Raw genomic sequence first — 14,704 nt, 5'->3', positions numbered from 1 at the left:
ACTTAGGGGTGCACTTGGTGAAAGCAAGACCACATCGTCCCAGAGTTAGAGACACATGATAGGTATGAAGTTGATCTTGCAAAAGGAGAGCTTGTAAGAGCCACAGGGCAGGCCTTCACCCAACGTGCTGCCCACAGAAGGGAGAGCTATGGTTCCACCTCCAGTTAGTGGGCAGCACATTTGAGACGCAACACCAGTCCAGTGCAGCTGTCCTGCTGACTGTGGAAGGAATGGCAGAGGTGGTTAGCCACCCGGGGTCTACAGGGTCAGATACACAAAAAATAACCAGTTTTAGGCTAGGCCTACAATAAGCCCTTTAAGAGAAAGCCCCAGCCACGCTTTAGAGCAAGCATGATGGAAGTCAGATAAAGGTCTGCGAAACTAATTTTTTTTTTTTTTACTAAGTGAGCATAGTAACCAACACTTTTCATAATTCATAACTGATTGGCAACCATACCAGAAAATGGCAAGGAACTCAACACCTGACCCACTAACATCCTAAGGGTTAAGTAAACAACTCAAGAGGGGCAGCCAGGGCTGGGAAGATAACTCAATAGAATAAGTGCCTGCCTGGCAAGTGCAAGGTCCTGAGTTCAATCCCCAGGACCACCCAAAAATAAAAAGAGGGGCAGCCAGTACCTGCTCCTGATCTTCCCCTGACAGACAAAAGAGCAGCTATCCCCACACTTTGTCTGACTTGGATCCCAGAAGTATGCTAAACTCTGGTTCAGGGTGGGTAGAAGAAAGAATGCTACAAATGGCCTTTTCCTGCCAAAGTCAGGCTACTCCCAACTCACTGATCAATGGGTGTGGTACTTTAAAGCCTGAGGGTCCCATCTTTACTCCACTACCAGCTAATGAACATGTCCTGCCTCCCCCTGGGAGGAGCTGCACTCATGCAACCCTGACCACTTGCTACAGTCCCTACCCAGATGCCACACATAGGCAAGGAGAGCCGAGAGCACATCACAGCCAGCCTGGCCTAAACACCTACCTGGCCCAGCCCAGAGCAGACCCCAACTACTATCTGACCATCACCATGTGGGGTCTGGGTACCCTGTGTCTGAAATGCACACAGTGGTCTTAAGGATGGCTCTAAGAGACAAGCATGAGCTCAGAGGTACACCTGCGGCCACCACACTCTAACCCCTCAGACATGTGTCTAGCACCCTGTTCAGGCCAACATGAGGGATCGACCCTGGATATTGTAACATCTTCTTGTAGCATCCATTCCTCATCTATGAAATAACAACATTAGTTTGCAGGTTGCAGGCTCTGGTGAAGACTACCTATTTGTAACAACTGCCAATACCACCACAGCTACCAAGACCACCTGAGGAAACAGCTCTCCTCCTCAAAAGTGAACCTACTCGTTGTAGCTACTACACAAGAATCAGAAGACAGTTCCTGCCTCATGGAAGAGCCACAGGGAACAGACTGGAGCAGCACTTGGTCCTGTGGCTTTGAGTTTCTCCTTGGGCCTCAGGATTGGGCAGCATTGCAGGGAGTCTCATACATGAGCTCATCTGCTTTAAGTCAGGGCCCCTGGGTACTCCCGGCTGAAGAGAAAGCAGCAAGTCTGTGTCCATCATAAGGGAAGAAAACAGTGCTGAAGAAGCAGGACGAACCTTCCACACACCCCGTGAGGAAGAGAACTGAGCGTCTCCAGGCATAGCTATGCCAGGGAAAGAATCCTCCTGAAGGACCCTGAGCCAACTGCAGAACAGAGACTCCAGGACAGAGAAGTGTGCATTCAGCACACATCACCTATGTGAATCCAGCAAAACACAGAGCAGGAAAGAGGGGACAGACAGTATGGGAACACATGGGGGTCCTGGGGGGTAGCCTGGGGCCCACGGTGTCTGCAGCACCCACACTCTCCTCTCCCACCTCCAGGGGGTCACAAAGCCTTTATCTCCGTGGCACACAGTTTGCTATACACAGGGAGGTGCCACTGATCTGCCACCTTGGATAACTTGAGTTTACTAGGTCCTGGCTGGCAACACCAGGAAACTCAAGGGACAGCAGCCATTTGAAGGCCTCCCTGTAGGCCTGGCTAATCCAGTTCTTCCTGGGAGCCTCCAGACAGACTCCTTCTTTAGGAAAATGTAGACTCCATTAAGGCAGTGTTAGAATTTTCCCCTGAAAACCAAGAAGCTGGCCGTCTATACCAGGACCCTGAGAGCATCTATGACTTTCTTAGTGGGAGACGAGAATATCAAATATGTGGGCCTCTCTCATGGGGCTCATGCTGCTCATAGGAAGGAGCAAAAGAAGCTCACACATCTAGTGGCAGGGAGAGTGCAAGTGACCTCAACTGAGGCAGGAACAGGAGCAAGCCCTATATCCTAGGTTGATCCCAACCGTTCTCCAGTAGCACTGGGTCCTTAGACAGTGCAGGCTGAGTGAAACTCCACTGGTACTTCCACCCTGGTGGTGGCTTTTACCTGTTTCCCCTTCACCACATGCTTGGGCACCGGCACCCTGACCTCCAGGTCAGTATAGTCCTGTGACCAGGTGTAGTTCTCTCGGACAGCACCATTGTAACTGTCAGGATTTCTCTGGAACTGCTCCTGAGCCCTGAGAAAGAACAAGAAAGGTACGACTCGGTCAGGCAGATGCAGGAAGAGGACCCACGGTAGTCCAGCACACACCCAGAGCCCTACACCCTAAGGAGTGAGCAACCCAAGATGCATCTTCAGATCACTTGCTTGTGCATCTGAAAAACCCTCATCTGGTGTGACTTCCTTTCTGACCCTCCCTCATGGTCTCCAAGACATCTCAGGAAAAGAAAAAAGCTACAGAGAGAAAACCCAAGGCTGGGCGTGGTAGCACATGCCTGTAATCCCAGTACTCAAGAGGTTGAGGCAGGAGGATCATTGCAAGTTTGAGGCCAGTCTGGTCTACAAAGTGAGCTCAAGACCAGTCTGAACTACACCGTGAGAACTTGTCTCAAAAAGACAAAAAAGAAAAAGAAAACCCATGTGCCGTAACTCTCAGGTTTACAAAAAGCATCTGTGACCACTGTCAAAGACCAGCACAGCTGGGTATGATAGCGCACACCCATAAGCCCAGCACTCTAAAGGCAGAGGCAGGAGGATTCATGAGTTTTGAGGCCAACATGGGCTACACATTGAGCTCAAGGTCAGCCTGAATTACAGAGCAAGATCCTGTCTCAAAAAATCAAAAAAAAAAAAAAAAAAAAAACAAAGAAGAGCCTAGTCCTGCCAGGTGCCATAGTGCTCAGCTCCAGACCTGTAAATTAGCCAGATGCCCAAGCTAACAAAGCCCTTAGCTCACAGACATTCAGTTTCCTATAAAATGTGTGGCAGGGCCAATCTCTCTCTCTCTCTCTTTTTTTTTTTTTTTTTTTTTTTGGTTTTTGTTTTGAGACAGGGTCTCACTATATTTCAGACTGACCTTGAATTCACTCTGTCGCCCAGGCTGGCCTTAAACTTGCATCAATTATCCTCCTTAGGTTTTCAAGTACCAAGCAATCTTTATTTAAAAAGAAAAAAAAAAAAAAAAAAAAACCTTCATCCTGCAGCTGCTTAACTTCAATCCTAATCTAATGCTAAAGTTCTATTTTCTCCGAGAAAGTAATTCAAAGCCAAAGAGCCTGCACTAAAATCGTAGCATCAATAGTAAACATAACAGTATTATATTATGAACATATCAATCAGAGGAAAGAGCCTGGACAGCCAAATCCTACTGGATATGACCATCACAGATACAACACACACAGACAAGTCTAGCCACAATAATGGTGCTGAAAAGAACGTACAATAGTTAACATAAAAACTTAACCATATAAATGCTTCTTGAAAGTGAGTTTAGACTCAAAGCTGCTAAGTGAGCTAAGGATCTAAATCACAGACAAAAGCCTCATCATGGAGAAGGCAGCCACAAATATGGAACACTCTGCAATGGGCTCCATCCAGTCACTTTCTCCAGCCTGCCCAGAGACAGGAGACAGGTCCTGGCAGGGAAGGAGTGCTACAAATGTGCACTCCACTCTCTTGGAAGAGCACAAAGCTTCATCTGTCTATGTGCAAGTGTGGGAAAGTTTAGAGACAAAAAGAATGTATGTATCTACTGTAACTGCCTGGGCCTCCGGCATGGTCCAAGCTCTCTGGGCTGGGTAACTGGTGGCTATTAAGGGCTGAACTGAATTCTTCCAAATATGTTGGTGTCTTAACCTTTGGGACATTAGTGTCTTAATATGACCTTACTTGAAAATCAGGTCTTTACAGAGGTGATCCAGTCACAATGAGGTCGTTAGGGTATGTCCTAACCCCTATGGCTAGTGGCCTAGACAAAGGGGAACTCTGGACACATGTTCTAGGGGGATATTCCCAGGGTAGATGATATAAAAAGGGCTATGTGAAAACCAAGGCTGGGACTTGAGTGATAGTGCTGTCAGCCAAGGGACACCAAGGACTGCTGGCTACCGAAAGCTAGAAGAGGCAAAAAGCACCCCTCCCTAAACTTTGATAAGGTGGGAGAGCTGCCTGTCTTAGATCCTCACTTCAGAACCATGACACAAGCGACACTTGTTTAAGCCACCATTCTGTGGTACTTTGTTGTGGCAGCACAGTCAAATTCAGTGGGTAAGGAAATTAAGCTCCAGTCAGAGATGAGATTCAAAATTCAGTACTGAACATTGACAGGACCAGTCACTGGCCAATCAGAATGGAGGCCAGCCAGAAACTGTCCACAAGGTTGTCACTGTGAAGCATGGAGGTAATACATGGGGACCAAGAGCCACTAAGGACACATGCCTTGATGACATGAGAAAGCAGGGCAGGGTGAAAGCAGTAAAGGAAAGAACACCAGTATGCAACTGCTAAAAGTATTTTCAAAGACTACGTAGAGATGTGAAGAAAGCTTTAGACATTCCATAAAACTTAACTACAGGGTATAGAACTTGCACGTGTGTCAAAGCTATTCCATACATATAAACAAGTCTCTTAAGGAAGCAGGCTAAATCTCTGCAGTTCCTTCTGGCAGCAGGATAACAAGAAATCTGATCCTCTCCTTTGTACCTGTGGGTATAGCCAAGTTCCCTACAACACGTGGACATTTCAACAATGAAGAAGAAAGTAATTTTATGTTAAGTGTTGATAGGAGACAGTGATGCTTCCAGTGGCTCCCAAGGGACAGCGTGAGCACTGAAAGCCAGCTGTGAAGGGCTGGCACACAGGTGGAAGACACACCTAACCACCAGGTGTCATGGGACTCACCCACACAATGGCAGCATTAAGCTCATGACTGATGTGGCGACCGTACCTGAACATGCAGCAAATGTCTCCAGGAGAACAGGCAGCAGCAACTGCCACCCCTGAGAGCATGAGGTGGGAGGCCCTTCCCCTAACAGCCTGCACCTGTCGCCAGGTGGGAATAATTAAATTATGAAAGCATGAATACCCCCACACACACCAACTAAAGACCAGCACGGCCCCAGCCCTGTACAGAGATCAGGGAATTGATGCAAAGACTCCTCAAATGTGGAACCGAGACAGCTCTTTTAAGACAGAAGTGAGTTCCTGGATGAGGGGCTTTGGGATGAGTTTAGCACAGTCCATGTCACTGGTGATGCCACAGGGCTGCGCTCCTCCAGGGCTAAGCACACTGCCCAGACCACACAGTGTCCTCCAGACCAACCTGACGTCAGGCACTGTCCCCAAAGCTCTCTGCCCTGGTGGGAGCTCTGATCACATAAAACCCCCCCCCCCCACGGGCCTCTCTTCCCACTGCGTCCTTGGCTCCCCTTACATGGGCCCTACAGCTTCCTTCCAAAGTAGGCAGGAGAATCACTCCTAAAACAGCCCTAGCAAGTTGCTGGGTGCTTTTTTTAGCACTCTGAATCCACATTCTCTTTAAAATAAAGTTGCTTATTTCCAGCCGACAGTATGTAAAAATAAAGTGTCCTGTCAAGGTGGGTACTGGTTGAGAAAGAATGAGAGACAGAGACAGAGACAGAGACAGAGACAGAGACAGAGACAGAGACAGAAAGAGACAGACAGACAGAGACATTGAGACTCCTGCCCAAGTAGCCACTCCTGCTGCTGTGGCCCCGGAAGGAGGAGGGAGGTGGGGGAGGGGGGAGGAGCACAGAGGCACCAGGGTGGGAGGGAAACAGTGAGTCAGCAGCTCGCATGCAGATTATGAAGCAGGTCTCCTGCAGCTCCCACTCCCGATGAGCTGGGATAAGGTCTCTTGGGAGGAAAACAGGATAGCCTGCAGCACCCACAGGCTGTGGGCCACAGGCCCTCTGTCTCCTTGGAGGAGGGCCAGCTCCAAAAGCTGGACCATCCCCAGGGCTGAGCACTGTGGAATGGGATCTGCCAGGACATAGTCACCTGCACAGATGCACACCAATGGCATTGTCTCCAGGAGTCACCATCACGTTGGTGAAGAGCAGGGTTGACACCAGAACCCAGAACCAGAACCCAGCATACCAGGCCTGTCCACATACTGCCATAATAACCACAAGGTCCTCTGTCCCTCAGTTTGTACTTTAAAAACTGAAGCATTACAGACAACCCTGAGTTAGAACAGCTAGTGTCAATATGAGAAACTGAGGAAGAGGAGCCCTAAGCCTTCCCCTAAGGATTCTCATCCAGGAAGGTGACCCCTAATCTGACAATGGATTTATTTCTCTGGCGGGCTGCAGATTCTACCACCAGGCTCTTTTTCAGAGAGAATGCACCTTGGCAGGCAGTCATCACCTGGAAGACAGCCGGAGGCTGACTTGCCAAAGCCACCACCAATGCTGAGGCGCCTGTGCTGGAAGGTGGGACCTGCACCTGCCATCCCAGGAGCTCTCTTGGGGCCACATCCCTCAACCAAACAGCTGTTCACTCAAATCTCTTGCAACCAGTCCTATCCTATTTCAAACATCCACTTTTGCCGCATCCAAGGGAACACAAAGACCACCACCTCTGTGTGTTGATGAGGTCACCTAGGCTCCTGTATGCCTCCCATCTATTACAGACTCCACTGCCCCTGCACTCTTGGGAGAGGCACTACCATATATGTGTCACAGACTGGAAGTTTGTTCCCCAAAATTCACACAGAATCCTAACCTCAAAGTGCAGGTGAGGAGGCAGGGCTTTGGGGAGGTGATTAGGTCACAGAGATACACTGTGTCCTTATGAGGGGGACCTCAGAGACACCTGTCCTTTCCCCCCATGTGATGGCACACCGAATTCACTACGAGCCTCACCTCTTCACCAACTCGGCCACGAGCCTGATCATGAACTTCCAACCTCCAGAACTTGCAGCAGTGAATGTCTGTTGTAAGCCACCCAGGCCAAGTTTTGTTACAACAGCCTGAGCAGACCAAGACAGTGTGTGCTTTCATGCAGTGTGCTTGTGGTGTGCCCAAATGGTATATGCATGAGGGCACACCTGGGAGTGTGCAGGCCATACATGTCTCCCCTCTTGCACTCTCCACCTCTCACCCAATTCCTGTCCTCTCACTGACCTGCAGACCCCAATGGCCTCTTCTCCTCCAACTATGACCATGCAGTCAGCAACCTTCCATGGCTATCCATGGGCCAGGAAACAAAGTCTAGCACTTCAGCAAAGCCCTCAAGAACTCACAATTCAGTCACCATGGCTCCTGCCCCCTTTTCCTTCTGTTTCCACAAAAACATCCTCCTGTTTCTCCTCTTTCCAATTCTAGTTTGCCTGCGCTCAAGCTCAACCCAAGAGTTTACTGAAATCTCTTCCACCTGGTGCAAATAGTGTTTTGTTTTGTTTTTTTTTTTTTCCTGGGTTTCTTCATGTCTGAAGCTTTACAGAATGAACTCACTGCTCTGCCAGGCTCACGTCCTGTTTGTTGGTTACACCTCCCTGAGAGTGACCATGCCCCAAGCTCATCCCCGATTGCCACCTTCATTCCTCCAACACTAGGGCTGCCCACCCCAGGTGATCCTAGTGATAGGGGAACCAGGCCATGCCTTCAGTTCTCACTGGGCACTATTACTCTGCACCTTCACTATTCTCATCTGGAAGGCATGGGGCTGTGCCCTTCAGACTTCCCACATAGAGCAGCAGCTCAAGCCAACCAGCCCTCCCAACCCCTCCAGTCATGGCTCTGGAGGGCAGCACCTGTGCTGCCAGTGGGCTCCCATTCTTACTCCCCCTCACAGGCTCCACCCACCCATCCATCTACACACTCATCCATCCATTCATCCATCCATTTTTTTCTTTAAATGTACTTAGCACAGGGTCTACAGGGTCTCACTACAGATCAGGCTCATAGTGATCCTCCTGTTTTCAGCCTCCTAAGCACTGGGATTACAGACGCACACCACCATGCCCAGTCTCATTTACCATCTCAGCATGTTCTAGAGGCAGCACCAGCATGGCAGGCCAGGGATATCCATCCATTGTTAAACTTGCTTTACTTCTAAGCTTGTGCTTCCTCACTGACATGGATATGGCCCCTAAGCAGAGTGACACTGGGGCCATTCACCAGGGATGGTACCACAGTTTAAGTCACCTGGGCCACTGGCCTCTAAGCCAGTCCCTGGGTGGAAGTGGTTTCCTCTACTCCAAGTGTTTGTGGGATTCAAACCCTAAGGCCAGCCCTGACATCACATGCACAACTGTGTAATCTCAATATGTTACCTGGCCTCCCTATGCCTTGATCCCCTCACCCATAAAATGGTAACACTGGGGCCAGGGATATAGCTCAGTGGCATAAGCACCTGCCTGGCAAGTGGAAGGTCCCAAGTTTGATCCCTGGTACCAAAAAAATTACAATACAATACAATACAATACAATACAATACAATACAATACAATGGCAACACTAGCACCAATACCAAAAGGGTTGGCCATGAAGAATAAATGAGATAAATCAGCTAAAACAGAGCATTCCTTACTGTACTTCCTTATTAAGTGGTGTGGGGGAGGGTTGTTTATTTTTTCTTTTTTCCATTAGAAAGCCTTTGACTGTGGACAGAAGATTCGCCAAGCAACTTTTATGAATAAGAGATGACATTTAGAGAGGTAAGTTAAGCATGGTGCCTAGAAACTCCACGCTTTTACCCTTCACATTCTTTTTCTAAAATACTAGTGCCAGTAACTTTCTTTAAACCTGATGTCACTAGTTTAGCATCTGCCACCAATAGTCTTCCAAGGACAGCATCTAGTCAACTTCAGGACAATGGTGACCCACCCAAAGGATCAAGGTTCTAGAGAGGTGGCCAAACTGTTCATGGAGAGCCTGGGCCTTCTTAGCCACTGAGGAAGCATCAGGAATCAGGAAGGTCATGTTGAAAGGACACATGATCCAATTTCAAGAGGCTTCTGCCAACCAAACACAGGGTTGATCTGAGCATCAAAAACAACACAATCTGCAAGAGACTAGAAAACACATATTAAAAGCCTTTGAGTTCATAAAACAAAACCCCATCGGCCAGTTTGGTGACAGAATACAAGTCAATCTAAAATTATCAATAAAAAGCTAAGAACCATAATTCAAAAAAAGCCAAGTTCCTAAATAAGAATTCTATCTAATAAGTGAAGATCACCATCTTGTGATCTGAGATGAAAACAAGTTGGCAGCACTCCTCTGTGGCTGAGATCCAGGGGAAAGGCTGCAGGGAACCTGCTGTCGGATGGACCTGCAACATACCCAATATGCCTGAGTTGGCCAGATGCCACACATATCCCAGAGAATACCACCTAGGAGGTATTCACCCTCTCACCAAGGGACCTTTCTATGCCAGCCTGTGGAGCTCACAACCAGCTCAATGAGAAGATGGGGAGCACCAGAGAAATATGCACAACAAGACCATGAACACGGTCAATGCAGAGTTTCGCAAATGATATTGGACATGGTTCTGATTTTTCTTTGACAATATATGCTGTGGGTAAAACAGGAAAGGGAAATTAAACTAAGTCAAGAGACTTGGGGCCGGGGAGATGGTTCAGTGGATTAAGCACTTCTCTGACAAGCACAAGGGCCTGAGTTCAATCCCTGGTTCCGCCAAAAAAAAAAAAAGAAATGGGGCTGGGGATGTACCTCCACAGTGAAGTATGTGCTTAGCACATGCAGAGCCCTGGATTCCATCCCTAGTACCACTAAAAAAAAAAAGAGAGAGAGAGAGAGAGAGAGAGAGAGAGAGAGAGAGAGAGACAGACAGAGAGAGAGACAGACAGACACTAACAAGACCCTGCAACCAAATTCAATGTTTGGAACTTGCTGGAATGCCAATGTGAAAAAGCAACAGCAAAAAGACATTTTTGAGACCATCAGAAATAAGTGCACCCAGACTAGGTGTCAGATAACTTTAAGGAAGTATACATTTGTAAGACAGATAATTACATCAAATCTAAGCCCTTATTTTCACTGAAATACTCATGGGTTAAATTACATGATGTCTGGATTTGTTCTATCAAAAACAAAACCAACAAATGTCTGGTGAAAGATGAAGCAGGAACCATGACGTGTTGCTAAGTGATGAAGCAGGCTGAAAGCCTTGTGGGCGTTCATTATGCTATTCCCTCCTTTCTGCGTATTTCTGAAAATCTGCAGAAGTGGTCTTGGCTATACACACAGGAGTGGAACTGCTAGGCCAAAGGTGCCTTTATGTCCACCTTCAAGAGATAATGCCAAGCTGCCATCCCCGGGACCGCCCAGTTCCCCTCGCTAGCATCGTAACGCTACAAGCCCACGGGATCTAAGCCTCACACTGGCAGACGCAGTGGCCTCTTGCCAATTATAACACACGGAAACAGTGTCTCAGTGCAGTCTCAGTCCACACTTCCATACGTACTAGTAGGCTCATGGTGCTGAACAGCTGTTATGCTTTTGGCCATTTATCTTTTGTGAAATTCTGTTTATATCTTCTGATATTGTTCTTTGTTTCTAATTTCCTTATTTGTGAACATTCTTCATACATTTTGATTAAATATTCTATATTTTCAATTTGTAAATGCTGAAAGTACCCATCGTCTCCATACTGGTCTAAAGAGTCACAAGCTCTTCAATCTAATACAATCAGATATACTGATATTTCCTTTCACGTCAATGCTTCTATCTCCTCCCAACTCCTTTCTTCCTGAAAATCTAAACAAGTCCTTTTTTTTTTTTTTTTTTTTTTTGAGACAAGGTTTCCCTACACAGTTCAGGCTGGCCTTGAACTCACAGCAGTCTTCCTACCTCAGCCTACTGGGTGCTGGGATTACAGGCTTGTGCCACCATGCCCAGCATTATATACATTTTCTTTTTTCTTTTTTGGGGGACAGAGTCTCACTATACAACTCAGGCTGGCCTTGAACTCACTTTGTAACCCAGGCTGGCCTCAAACTCATGGTAATCCTCCTGCCTCAGTCTCCTGACTGCTGGAATTACAGCTGTGCTCTACCACACCCACCCATCATATTCATATTTCTACCAAGAACATGTTCTTCTAATTTTTTCTTCTCTATTATTTCCTTTTCATCGATCTGTTTCTTTGTGGATTCTTTTCTTCTTTTGACTATTTCACTACACCAGAAGTTTATCTATTTTGATGTTTCATTTTGTCTTTCAAGGAATTAGGTTCCATCCTGTAGACCTCATGAACTACATGCCACTGACAGTCAGCTCAGAGCCAGGAGAGCCCTTTGAGTACCAGCTCCCTGTTGCAATGCTGCAGGGGCAGACGTGGCTGGTTCCTTCTGTCCTAACAAGCCACCTGTACCACCAGGAGACTGCCGTTTATAGTCAGAAATTATAATACATATATTTTGAAATTTTGCTTTCACATTTTAAAATCAGTTTTGTAGCTACAGTTTTAAAATACTGTATTTACCTAAAATAAATGAGGCAAGATCCTTGGAGTTGCTCAGAATAGCATCCATCAACAACTCAACAGATTAAAAGCAATTTGGGAACACATGTGACAATTTACATCAGACAGCTGACAGCAACAGAATCAACCAGTATCCACTATAAAACTATTTTAATTAAAAATGAAAGTTTGTATAGTGAGACTTAACTGCTTAAAGAAGGCAAAGAAGAATTCTAATTTTTATGAGCACATAAATACATTTTTAAAATTAGTAATCAACTCCACAGACCTCCTAATATAAGTATTCTAAGATATATAAGTATCTTAGTCCAATTTTCTTGTCTTATTTATTCAAAATAAAATATATTAAGGCTAGCTTTACTGTTTCAATTCCCAACAAATGTCTTTTTCCCTCCTTTGCTTCCCCCATCTCCCTGATCCCACGATCCTGGAAATCAGGTGCAAGGGCACTTCCCCAGCACAATTTCCTGCTGCCACCATTGTTTGTGGCATCCAACACCACAAATGCTGTGGCGGCTTCCCATGTGATTCATCTACAAGTGGTTATTTCCATCCATGGTTCTGGCCAGCCAGTATGTGGAAGGTCCCAACCCTCCTTTCTTCAATCCACTTCTATTATGCCAACGATGGGTTTTAGCCTAAGTTACTTCAATATGGAAATATCAGGAAGATTATATCCTGAAAGGAATTTCAATGCCAAGAGCTACCCAATCTGCCAGGGGGATACTAAGTTCCACACTAGCGCATTTTGCCTACTCTAGTAACAGCACCACTTTGCTCTGGTTGGAGTATCAGTGGGGGCTGAGGCGGTGGATGCAGGCCTCTTAAGGCCTTGTTGTGCCCCACCTGTCCTGTCCAGCTAGGTCTCTCTGGGTCACCCTTGCAGCTGCCACCACTCAGAGCTGGCATCCATCAGGGCTGAGAATGAGAACAAAAGCTCTCCTCTGCCCACGTTGGGATCCCTGGGTTCCAGGACAGAGCCCCACAGTGAGCGACTCAACCACAGCTGGCCCCACCTGCCATCACCAAGGTCAGGTGCCTGCACTGGTAAGACACCAAGAATTTCAGAGAAGAAATGTGCAGCTCACAAACTTGGATCAACTGAAGGTGACAGAGTGACCCCTCAAAACCTCTAGATGGCAGAGAAGGCCCTGAGGTGAGGGTGGACTCCTACTAACTGCCTGCAGAAAATCAACAGCCCACAGGAAACTGCAAATAAGGAGGAGATCCTGAGACAAGGGAAAGGAAGGGGAATAAAGAGAACTACGGTGTGTACCTACCCTCTAAGCTGAGTACAAACATCATGTACTACAAACATGGGCCCATAAAGAAAGGAAGTCACTGACCCATAGCTGGGACCCACAACTCTGCCACCAACCTAACATCGCTGTGAGCAAAGGCTGCTTGCCGTTTCACACCTGTTAAATGGCAGCACCCAAGTGCCTCTCCCAGAACGGCCATGGGGTTAATGAGTGAGGAGCAGTTGCCATCATATGGCGTCATCACCAGTCTCCTCACTACTGTGGACCATCAGTACTGCTACCCTCACTGCTATCAAAAAGGAGAGCTGTCACACCTGCTAAGGCCAGATGTGAGCACAGAGTGATGGTGAGTCATGCAGGCTGGGAAAAGGAATGACAGATTTGACTGCCTTCGAAGGTCCCACCACAGCTATCACATGGGCAGTGAACTGCCAAATCCTGGAGGGAGTCGATCTGGAGATGGGGTGGGAGTAGGGGGTAGAGAGACAGCTTATAGAGGTGGGGGGCTAGGGGCTGGAGTGGATGCAGGTCTAGGGAGACAGGGGTGGGGTAGGGGTGGAGAAACGGCTTGTAGATAGAGGTGGGGGGCTAGGGACTGGAGGGGCTGGACTGGATGCCGGGTCTAGGGAGACAGCAGAGCCAAAGGCGGTGAGTGGGGCTCACTATGCAGCTCACTCACCCATCGCCGCCTCTCACTTTCATGCCTCTGCCTGACTGCAAGGAGGGAGCACTCCCCTCTCTTCTGCGCAGCTCCTTCACACTCAAGAAGGGAGCACTCCCCTCTCTTCTACCACAGCATCAGGCCACATGTGTTTACCACTAGCTCACTGTGTTTACTGATGTGACTACATGAGATCATTTACACTTGTCATAGATTCCCATATGAGATAACCTTCTAGAAAGAGAACAAGCCACATTTAGCAGTTTCTGGCATACTGTGCATAAGGCAGGGACAATCTTCAATATTAAAGAAGAAAAATTCTAATCTTGTAGATTAGAATTGTTTTCTTTAACAGGACATTAAACAAGTAACCAAAGCCTGCATTTTGTTTTCAATTTACAAAAATATCATTAGAATCCTAAGAACTGGAAGATGCTTAGTCCGGTCTCCAGCTGTTCAGGTGTTCTATGCAGGACAGTCTAAGGAGTGCGCTACAGCTCAAGGTCTGGGCAAGTTCTACTGGAAATGTCAACATGAAAGCCTTCTTTCTGGGCACTCGCCTACTCTCATTATACCCTGAAATGCCTGTGCCTGCAAGCAAAAATGTACAACTGAAACAAAAGAGTACCCTTCGTGAGGTCTGAGTAGAAGTGACATGACAGGTGTGTTCACCTTAAAGGAATGCATTTAGACAACTCATGGCTCCAAGAAAAGCTATCATTAAAAAGAAATCAGCACTTTTCTACAAAAGGAGGTCTGCCGTGTTGATAATGTTTTTCTGCAACATGGACAGCTGAGGCCGGCAGCAAGCTCAGGGTGCCACCTGCCACATTCACTGTCTTACCTCACAGCCTAAGATGCCAAAACATACACAGCACCCTTTGCCTCCCATTATTTCTGAGAAGGCACCCAGGTAAAATTTCTGGCTCCCGTAAGCCTTGCCTGCCCTATACCAGGTGCCCCGGG

General features: G+C 47.2%; 1 protein-coding gene across 1 annotated transcript in view; it reads right to left on the bottom strand.

Annotated features, from left to right (window-relative positions):
- Nudcd3 (NudC domain containing 3) overlaps positions 1 to 14,704 on the bottom strand; it is a 108,391-nt gene that overhangs the window by 37,175 nt on the left and 56,512 nt on the right. The window contains exon 3 of the mRNA XM_004630372.2: positions 2,448 to 2,580. Coding sequence (XP_004630429.1) covers positions 2,448 to 2,580 — 133 coding nt within the window. The remainder of the gene's footprint in view (positions 1 to 2,447; positions 2,581 to 14,704) is intronic.

This window comes from Octodon degus, unplaced genomic scaffold (assembly GCF_000260255.1).
Source record: "Octodon degus isolate 3935 unplaced genomic scaffold, OctDeg1.0 scaffold00035, whole genome shotgun sequence".
Taxonomy (NCBI): domain Eukaryota; kingdom Metazoa; phylum Chordata; class Mammalia; order Rodentia; family Octodontidae; genus Octodon; species Octodon degus.
Note: the sequence above shows the minus strand (reverse complement) of the source record. Positions and strands in the feature narration are given on the sequence as shown.